Source organism: Hyposmocoma kahamanoa, unplaced genomic scaffold (genome assembly GCF_003589595.1).
Source record: "Hyposmocoma kahamanoa isolate Upper Pololo Valley unplaced genomic scaffold, ASM358959v1 96017, whole genome shotgun sequence".
Classification (NCBI taxonomy): domain Eukaryota; kingdom Metazoa; phylum Arthropoda; class Insecta; order Lepidoptera; family Cosmopterigidae; genus Hyposmocoma; species Hyposmocoma kahamanoa.
The window spans coordinates 12,998-24,453 of record NW_020655072.1 but is presented as its reverse complement, the minus strand read 5'-3'; the positions used below and the strand labels follow the sequence as shown (position 1 = coordinate 24,453).

General features: G+C 35.1%; 1 protein-coding gene across 1 annotated transcript in view; it reads right to left on the bottom strand.

The window, feature by feature from the left end:
- Nucleotides 1-765: 765 nt before the first annotated feature.
- LOC113238467 (Golgi resident protein GCP60) overlaps nt 766-11,456 on the bottom strand; it is a 20,962-nt gene continuing 10,271 nt past the window's right edge. Inside the window, exons 5-9 of the mRNA XM_026475293.1 lie at nt 10,802-10,881; nt 9,828-10,016; nt 7,475-7,585; nt 6,589-6,716; nt 766-5,945 (exon numbers count right to left, since the gene is read on the bottom strand). Of these exons, the coding sequence (XP_026331078.1) occupies nt 5,829-5,945; nt 6,589-6,716; nt 7,475-7,585; nt 9,828-10,016; nt 10,802-10,881 (625 nt within the window). The 3' untranslated portion in view covers nt 766-5,828. The remainder of the gene's footprint in view (nt 5,946-6,588; nt 6,717-7,474; nt 7,586-9,827; nt 10,017-10,801; nt 10,882-11,456) is intronic.

Below are 11,456 nucleotides of genomic sequence, written 5' to 3'. Positions count from 1 at the left end.
AGGTACTGATTTTTTTAAATGTACAGCAACATGATTGCGATAAATGAATGAATTATGAATAAGATTGCTGTAGTGTCATCACTTCTTATACAAAAAATTGAAAACAATTGCAACGATCTGCTGACCTCATTCTTCGATATTAAAATACGATCGGTTCGTATTTCATACTAAATATCCGCAATCCATAAAAAATCAACGAGGCTGAACCCTAACCTCGCCCAGTTATTGAATCAAATAATCCACAAGCCCAGTTGTTCTTACGACTTGCATGTTCTGATCGCGTTTATTTTGATAAGTCGATTTATATAGAAACCGCGCCTTTCTCGATCATCGATGTGAACGCAACACGGTTAATGTGATACTTTTCCTATTTAGAGAGAACGTTTAAATAATAATCTCGGTACAGAGTACTAAAAAAACCGACCTCAAAAGTACGTGGAATTACATATAATTACCAAGTTTTATTGAAATCGATTGCCGGAAAGTGCGCAAACCCGGATTCATCCCCTAGTTCGCCACTATACGGAATATACTAAAAATCGGTTCTCACTACTCAAAGTATATTGAGAGAAAAACGCCTTGAATTGGAGAATAGCAAAACCAACCATTAAAATTTGCTTATAATAATAAAATTTAGGCGCTATTTATAAAAATGAATCTTCATGCGTGAACTGTCACCCTTAGAGGTGGATGATTTTCTTCAAAATTAAAAACTCTTTCCAACAAAAAAAGAATTATGAAAATCGGTTCACAAATACCTGAGTTATCACGTAACATACATACAAAAAAAAAGCAGTCGAATTGAGAATGAGTCGAATTCAAAGTCGGTTAAAAAGAACTCGGTTTATACATACATATTTATTTTACTCCACAATATCATAAAATTCCTTCTAGAAACAATACACTTAGGTGAATAACACAGATAGAACATTTTGACGATAAAATCAGTTACATTAAAATAACATTTGACTACCTTAATAATCGGTAAGTGGATTAAGAATAAAAGTAAGCCGAAAAGTTTACAGGTTAAACATTACAATACTATTCTCCAATTAACAATGGAAAACTTTCATACTTTTCCTAAAACTGGCTTTTAAATACCATACTTATTAAGATGTATACATCGAACACAGAGAAGTAATAATTATTACATGTTTCCATCAGCAAGTTGCAGGGTTATGCAAGTGAAGCCGGTCTTTAAAATTAATTCATAGAAATTCTCATTTAAAATATCTATGAATACAAACATTCAAAAATCAATCTTATCGAGGACGCTTCGCTTACCAATGAAAACACGCCTTTTGACTAAATGTTAGGGTCATCTAATGGCTAACGTACTTTATTGAATTGGTTGAACAGTTATCAAATCTCAATGTGTGCCCTAGAAAATTCATATAAAGTTACTGCGAAAGCAAACGTTGGATTAGCTTTGGTGGTAATTATCATGAATCAATACTACTTTATTGCCGCAATGGTTCATAGTCAACATCACAATTTGTGCGCGTGGTTTGATAAAAGGTGTATAAACTGACAGCACACTTATAGGCCACGAAGTTGGCATTTGATATCAACTGTTATTTTCAGAAGAAATTCGTTCTTAAAAATTTCGCATATAGCGCGGCCTTGTAAATTATTAGCTTGAATAAACCGTGAAAGTAATCTAAAACACCTAACATTAAATGGTAAATTTAAGCTATACATTCAGAGTACACAAAACATCTGCACATTTAACAAAAATTTATTTAATGTCGATTAACTCAATACGCATTGATTTTTCATTAAAGCACTTTTCAAGAAAAATTCCTTCGATGTTTATCTGTTCAATCTTTGTGCAATAATATAAACACGTAAGGGTTCCTTAATTCTATGACTAAGTCATAATTTGTAAAATGCCCAGAAACTATACCTAGTTAATCATTTTGGATGTATATATTTTTTTATTTATTTCACTGGTCAGATTATTTTGATGTTGACTGTGCGTACTATTATTAATAATACGGAGCGCTAAGGACTAATTTCTTTTGATTTGGCGAGTTTTAATTAATAGCATATTGATTTAAAAAGGGTGTGATGCCGATACGCATTGAAATGATTTCATACTACAACACATACGTAATTACTACTCTAGACGTAAATGCTACTAATACTAGCACGTAGTAAGTGACTACCAGTTACAAAAATAGTTGATCAGAAAAATAATTATCATACTGAAATTTTGAGTGCACTCAACACTATAATAACGGGCTCTAGTTTTGTGCTCACCAGATGACGCATACGGCTTATGACTGTGAAGTCCAGTCAAAAGTATATAGAAGCGCTGCAGTGGCGCTGGAGCCGCGCAACTACTAATTTTCATACAATATTTAGAAGCGCAGCAGCAGCGCACAGTCGCGCCATGCGCGCGCCTCTTTTGCAGATCAAATATCGTATCAGAAGGCGACCTTCTTCATATTGCAATAGTATGTTACTAGGTCAATATTTGGCTATATGCTTAGATCTTGTACGTAACAGTTTAATAGTGCCAAATACTAAATAATCACAACTAAATTTTAATATTTTACATCTATGGTGAAGAGTAATAAAAATATTAAGATGCACTACTAAGTTATCTAAAAAAGTGTACGTTAGTTGACAAACGCGTGCATACGACTAAACATTCCGGATCGCCAGCACCTGCGCCCTTATTACTTTGATAGGCTTAGGATTCTTAAATTGAACAAGGCTTGTGTAGTTCTCCTAGAATATTCCCGTTATTAATCGAATTATTTGATACTGCATATTGTCTTACGTCGAAGCGTCATGCTGCATCTCGCATCTCGCACCTCTCTCTGTAAGTGCTCCTTAAAAATAAGATTTGTTCGATCCCCACTGGCAGTCACAGCTTACTACAACCTTCAGCGTAAGAAGGTGTCGCCAATTGGCCATGATTTAATAGCCTTTGACTAGCAACTAATGGTTTGGGTGTGAGGAATATTTTCTGCATCGTAGTGTAGTCTCCGGATTCTATTAAAACTTTCACCCTTAATACAATGGGTAATGACACATCACAACAAATCGCGGACGTTCACTGAAATGAAGTCGAAAATTATTTTATTGTACAAGTTTAACCTATAATTACTCTTTTCAGACTGTATTTACTTTTCTTCTAATGACATGCAATCGTAGAAAAAAATTGGTTGGTGATTAAAAAGTCAGCTGTATAGCGGTATAAGTATTACGGTGCGGTCAATGTTGTCACAGGGTTCTTTTTATAACCGAAATTTCATAGCATAATATGCCTTTTCTTAATATAAGAAATAAAATAGTTTCTAAATAAATTAGTTACTTATTGCACGGGTGTTTAAAAAAATATATTAATTTCCCGTAATAAATGGTACAATATCTAATTTGGTTACATCACGCCGATGATGACCATCCGCGCTATGTAGCGCCTGTGCTACTTATTTTTGCTACTAATTTTCCTAACTGGTCTTTATAGCGTTCACATATAAAGTTCTTTATGGATATATCTATGATCATAGTTATAATACCCATAAACAAAATAAGCATTGAAAAACGTGTGTGAATATCTATCTATACATTTCGACAAATAGAAGACCTTTCGCCTAAATGGCGTCGACTGATGGCGCAAATATTTCTAGAGACCATAACTTTAAAAAAAAAATTGTGGTCATAACAATTTCTATTAAACATTGGCCACTACAGTTTTATTTTTCTGATCACAACTAAATGCCATTAACGTTATTATAAATAAATATCCATAAAACTTTGAAAAGCTTGGTTTAAAGGTGCAATTGTTTAAGGACAAGAAAACTTTGATAGTAATATGACTTTAGTATATAAGAGTAATTCATAAAAACTAATTTATTTGCCACGATTAAAGTTAGCGACAGTTATTACACAACAATACAAACGACGTGCGGTTATTCTGGCACATTCATGCCCCTGGCCGACCATCGGCGGGTCACAATTTTTCTGTACACTAAGGAAAATTCATTTTAAATATGGAACATAAGTCTGCGTTCACAATACTTTGAATATAAATTAATAATATTACCGAAATGACTTAGAAGGTGCAGTTCCTGCATATGTAAAAATAAGTTATCCGTAAAATGCAGTATTTCAAATAGTCTTTATATAATATGATATTAAATTATTACTCAGTATAATAATTATACTAAAATCCAGGCTTCGATGTTCTACGGATTTCGAAAATTGTATTACTATTTTATTATAATTATAATTTGATATCATAAATTCGGTAGAGCAAGTGAAAGTTATTATTATTATTTCCATAATAGCGGCCACTAAACTTTGATATAAATATGTTGTCGGTTAATACTGATCGACAACTTCAACGATTAGGCAGTAGCAAGGAATTTATTTTGATTCCTAGGTACTTATTAATCAGTTAAGATGTCACTACTCAGTGACATTTAATATTCCGTCACAAGCCCTAGAGACACAGTGTGTCTCTAAATATTTTGCTTTTTTTTAATACATTTTTTAATAAATTAAGAAAAAAATAGTTGTTAAAAAGGCGGCTGCGTACTAGAGACACAGTGTGTCTCTAAATATTAAGGACACCTTGTCTCTAGAACGCGTGACTGATCGGATGTTTTTGTTGAGATCATGTACTTCCCAGTATGCGGGCATCCTAACCGTACTTACCTTATCAATTCAACTTTTAAGTATCTCAACAGTTTAAAAATATGGTTTAAACGATGATGACCATTACTGCCCTCATCTTGCTTAGCATGTTCAGCAAATTTATATTTTTAATCATCCTGCATTCATTAAAACTACATTTTTGATAATAGTCTAGAACTCATCAAAGCTGTAGTTTATTTTGAATGAAAAAAAAATTATGTTTCATTTCCAAGGTGAGAGACTGCTCAGTGTTGCCAGATGTTTGTGATGTAATATACCTTATTTTAAAGGATTTTTTTTTTGGGAGATTACAACTAGACGGGAAAGCTTCCCTACTGAAGCACAACTGGATATTATTTCTCAATATACTACTACTACATGGAAAGTAATTCTATAACTTTTGACTTTTATTTGACAGTTATAGGTTAGAAAAAGTAGTTTTTTATTAAATAAATGAAAACCGAGGAACCGATTCATAATCTAGGTCCTGTGTGCTTTATAATGCGCCATGTGTAGCTTATGGACATGCCAGATTAAGATTAGGGCATGCCTCCATATTGCATCGGTCATCGTCCTTTGAAGTAACGTTATAGCGGGACCTCTTATCGATATAATTAAAGTCGCCCGTTTTTTAACATATTAAGGTAATTCGAAGCTTGGACTTTAGAAAATACTGTAATGTGGCATGACAGACAGATGACAATAATTCGTCGGTCAGCCCAAAAAAGTTATTTTTAGACCCTGAAATGAAGGCACTAGTACAGAGTTCTGACACAGTGAAGACATCAAAAATACGCAACATTACAAGGGTCCAAATTTAACTCCAAAACGCTCAAGCATTGTACTAGAGCCTGTTTTCTGTCACGCGGGTTTTAATTGGCACGCGAATATAATAGAGATGTAACATGTGCTATATAGACGCAAGATGCTTTTGGCAACGAGGGCGTAAGCTCTACTATATGTAGCGCACTATACATAATTTGATTGCAAACCCTTTTTTTAGTTTTCACATTTTTCCTATCAAGATATATCCTATTTGCCATGGTACCATATAACCTTTTTGAAGGTTACCACCAAAATCCGCGTGAAATGAAAAATGCCCTTTGCCTGATAAATATAGCAATTCCAGTATTAAATGTCATGGTTATTAATAGTAAATAACTATATTTTATCCTTTTTTACTGGGTGTAGTAAACCTTGTAGTATAATGTCTTGGAACGCCATAGACTGTACGTGTTGTCAAATTTAAGTAAATATACACCTTCGCCGGGGTACGTGTGTGATCCAGCATATACCTGAAATAAAACCAATATATATTTATATACTGTACCTGGGGTCAACCATGCAGTTGGATATCAATTGTTTAAGAACTACATAACAAATTATATCTGACTATAAGATATACATTTCATAAACACATATTTATAATAATAATAACGTACACACTCAACATAGCCCCGCACTAGGGAAAACCTGTGTCGCGGATGCCATGGACACACATAGACAACCACAAATTACACCCAAACTCACGAGAGAAATAAATGTAGGCCATACAAATATTTCTTCCGGCCCAGGAATCGAACCTGGGACCTCTGGGTGGCAGTCCGGCATGGTAGCCGTTCGACCACGGAGGCAGTTGAGTTGAGTTATCAGATCATCTTTTATTTCGAAAAAATGTTCTACATTTTTTATAATTTTTATTATTTAGTATACATATTTATAAATTTTATATTTTTTTATAATTATTTCAGTAAATTCTGTAATTTTTTTCTCAACATCTGTATTTTTTGAGTGAAAATTAAAAATTAGAAAATTCCGAATTTAAGAAAAAACATGTAACAAATTGTATTGTATTGTGCATTAAGTATTAGTGACGCCATCTAGTGGTATTGATAAGTACTGAGGAGTTCACATAGGGCGTTTTCCATATAACAGTACCTCAGTGTGGCAGTCGCGGCGGTAGATCGGGACGACAAGACTGACAGGCGGCTTATGCCCAGTGAGCGTGCGTTTTTCACTGCCCTGCTCCAGGTCGGAGCGGAGTACACCATCCGCGCCTATCACCTCTGCAAATATTTGATTTGATATTAATTTAGTTGCATAGTTTTCCGAACTTATATCGTGAGTAATGTCCCTCCAAGTATGTAAGGGTAACGAGTGGTCAGTTGAGAATAGTTGAGATCCTCCTTTTAGTACCACGATCAAGAAAGGGTGACCATTACTTCAAAGCGGTCCCCTTTTCACGTCTTACTTTCTTTACACATGATAGTGTTATTTTCTCGTTAGTGTTTTCTACCTAATTCCGGTGGCAATAAGTATTCTAGTATGTTGCCATAAAATATTAAATAATATTTCAGGCATCGAGTATATAACCAGAAATAGAGACGAAACATCATTTATCATCACAGGTCAGTAGATGGCCTGTCTATATTTCGATGCAAACGAGAGTTGATATTTATAAGAGCTGTATCCCTAATGTGTTACCTGGAATATATGGCCCCTATTTCGTCTTTATTTCTGGTTATATACTCGATGATTACAGGATACTAAGCTCGAATATTAAATAATACTTTACGATAATATTCTAGAATACTTAGATAATAAAAATTGCCACCGAAATTAGGTACAGAACACTAACCAGAAAATTCCAATTCCTTCCAATTCCTTTAGCCAATCCCATTCCTGTAATGTGTTACTACTCAAATTTCACAATGTTAAAAAGTGTAAACTGCACTTGATTAGAAAGACATTTCATTTAAATTAGTTTTTGTAAAATATGAAAACGCAAGCTGCCAATCAAGCAGACGCAGAACAAATAACTTGCCATCATCAGGAAAGCTTTCTTCTTCAATATCATCCTCTTCGTCACTGTCTGACACATGAATTGTCACTTCCGTCGTTGGAGACTTGCTCCACTCGAAGTACACGCCGAAACCTGAAGGGATACGTTCTAATGATTAGACAATAGTAACAATACAGATAAATACATCATCAAAAATCAACTCTATATTTTCAAGAACTGATGAACAGGCACGTCGCATCCGATCGGCTGGTCTGGAAATATGTGGGGGGGGCCTATGTTCAGCAGTGGACGTCTTCCGGCTGATGCTGATGATGATGATTAATAGGCTAATTAATGAACTACGAACTGTTAGGAAGAATTACTGACACTAACCGAAATGAACTAGTTTCTCTAGCACGATCTTAATAGTTCACGGGTCTTTCTAGTTCAGTAGAAACTAGGAAGCGCTTGCGTTGCGTAGATCTTACACACGGCGACTTTTAGTAGCGATGCAAACGCGATGCCGTAGCTAATCGTCTACCTTTAGACACACGCGCGACTTTCAGCAGCGATGCAAACGCGCGACTGGATCGCTACACTTGTGATTTATAAGCGATTGTATCGATCCAGTCGCGCGTTGCATCGATGCAGTTGACTATAAATCGCGTAGCGCCGCGTTTCACGAACGCGCGTTTGCATGATTTTTTTAAAATTCTCAATTCAAATGAACCTGTGCCCAGCAGTTGGACGAATAATGAGCCGACGATGATTCAGATGAAACAAGGTCGGCTATATATTCATAAATAAGCGTAATCAGCATTCAGTCAATAGTAAATGTAACATTTATCGACTGCAATCACTAGCTGCTTGCAAGCGCGATAATACTTTTGCGTAATGAACTGTCATTTTACTCCATCTTCAAAAAAGCCAGACTAGTGGATAAATCCGGTTTCGCGCACTTTCCGGTAACCGACTTCAATAAAACTTAGGCAAATAGATGTAATTCCACGCACTTTTGAGGTCGGTTTTTTTAAATAAAAATGTTATAATTATTACTATTTTCAGGAACTGCACGCCTTTGTGCATCCTCTGCAATACGTTGTCATTGGTGACTATCCGTCGACAATATTTTCAACATTCTTCGATAAACCCACATTTCGAAGGCTTCTAACCGTATACTTAGTGTCCATGCTTCTATTCCGTACAAAAGAATAGAAAATCTGTAACACCGCACTAAATGGCATCTTGTCGATAGTTTGAGACTACTATTGCCAGGGAGGTGGCTCATTTTAATAAAGGCACTCCTGGCTTGGCTTGGCTCCACATCATCTGTGAGTTCTTGCTCTACGCGTACATTTGTTATCTGCTGCCAGTAAATATTTTTAATCACTAAGATGTCTTTAGAATCTAGGCCTATCTTTTCCAAGATCTTTATCAACTTGTCATGTTTCACATAATCAAATGATTTCTCATAGTCGATGAAACACATGTAGGCGCATCCATACGTATCTCAACAGCGTTGCATAAGTACTTTCTAACCCAAAAAGTGCGTCAAGTGTTCCATAACCATTTCTAAAACTGAACTGTCTCTTCCAAATGTTATCTTCACACTTCATTCTTTCATGCATAACCTTGAGAAACACTTTCAGGATGTGGCTCATTAATGGTGCTAATTTTTGGCAAAGCTATAAAGATAAGGTGGAGCCATTCTGAAGGAATATAATATCCATGTGTTATTATTCTAATAATTTTAGGATTTGGACGGCAATTTCATCTAGTCCACTGCTTTCCCTCTTTTTGCAGATTGGATTGCGTGGGAAATTTCATCCTTCGTAATAGGTGGTCCAGTTTGTTGTGCACGTATGTAATCGTTACTCGAAATGTTGATCGTGAAATAACTCTTCAATGTATTCCTTCCATAGCCTTTATCGATTCTCAATTCAGTTCAGTAGGAACTGGATAATAAGCGATGTTTCACGGCTTTTAGTACAAATTCAAGTGAGATGTACGAGTGGATGTTGTCAGCCAGTTTAAGTCTATAATACGTAACACTCAAAGACACAATTGTAATTGTCAGATTAATCAAGTAGTGCCGATTTCATATAAAATTGTAGTTTTAATTAAAGATGTAATATTGATCTAAAGTACTAGAAGTCTGATGTAGTTAATTTGAATAAAAATACTAGTTTGGAGCGTTCATTCGATCTCCTAGCAAGTACAAGACGAACTAAAAGAACTAGAAGACCGAACTAGTTCAGTTGACCCATTTATTCACTTTAAAGACCGAGCAAGTATAAGTCTACTGAATAACGTATACTGGTGAAAGCGAAATAAGTATGTCTAAACAGTACCAAGTGGTGATCTTGATATTGCTATATTAATAGGAGTAAGTTACCAATGTCATAGCTGTCGGTAGCAAACTCCCAGCAAAGTTTAGTGGCGCGCGGGTGCGTAGGCACACGCACGGTGACTGTTTCTCCATGCCCTACAGTGAGCTTCCCTCCACCGGCGCCAGCAGACTCCTTGAACTTGTTGATATCACCAGACGTCCACATAGATGCTTCGTCCACGCTCGAAAACCCATCTAACAAATAATTACAATTTTGTGTATTTCAATTTCTTTTACTCAATCGTTGGACCTGGTTAATATGGACTACTAGGTGGTTAGTTTCTTAGCATTGGCCTGTGATTGATTAAGTCGATAATATTAAATTAAATAAATCTGAAAATTTATCGATAAAAACATTGACAATGTTTTTATCGATTTGACATTGACAAACAATTATATGGACGTCGGGTCCGCGCTAAAAAGTGTCTGAACTTATAGGGCGTTAAAATCGTACACAGAGCGTCATTCACGCTTTAGTCCTCGTTTGTTCGACTGACAGCGAAGCAAGCAAAATTAGACAGTACTGCGACGACATTACAATTTAAATTCAACGTTTTAGCTTTTTCATATTCCTTTACATGTCACTACGTTTATATAGGTTGACTTGGGACATTTTTTTCGTGATTTTTGTATTAGACCCGTCGTCCATTTATTTGTAAGTCAATGGATAAAAACATTGTTTTTACTAACTTATAAATAACTATGAAGAAAGTTTCAAGTGCATTAAGACTACTTTAGATTGAACTCTCACTACATAAAGAATTGTTTGTAATGCGGGATCGACAAACAATCGTTCTGTAATATTTCAGAGTACTCTCCAGATTGCTGTATAAATTACTGTCAGGGCCTACATAACTTTATTGGGTAAGCAACTCTAATCATCACTAATTACAGCAGTGGTACGGTTTAAAAACATTTATATCGTCGCTTACATCGCATATCAGCATTTAATGTGTAGAATCGATTAGATAATTTGTTACCCTCATTTTCCGATTCCTCATCCGGCCTCATTTCCTCAGAGTATTCAGCGGTTTCACCTTTATCGAAAGTCTGTAAAGACCTGAAATTATAAAAACCGTTTAAAATTGGACAACAGTAGTCAATACATTGTAATAGCATTGGTAGAATGTAGAAATCGATAAAATTTTATTAAACTACTGATATGAACGTATATGCTTATCTTAATCAGTAGTTGTTATGATTTTTCATCAAAATAACGAACATGCTGCAGTTAAATAAGTTAACGTACAACATTGCTCTTATGACACACGGGAAGATAAAAGAGATTTGATGTCTCATAGTTTATTGTAAGTAAAATTTATAGACTACAATCAAATTACAAATAAGACCTTTTTCGTACATATATATATATGTATATATATATATAAATATAAATGTGTGTATGGTTTCCAAACATATCAATTTAGATCCGGCACAGTTTTTCGGAGGTTTCGAACGTTCTTCGAAGTGCAGATTTCCTTTACCGAAAAGCTCATGGTAATTTTAAATTAAATTTCGTACATAAAATCCGTAAGATATATGTGTATATAAATTATAAATGTGTATATATAAATGTGTATATATAAATGTGTGTGTGTGTGTGTGTGTGTGTGTGTGTGTGTGTGTGTGTGTGTG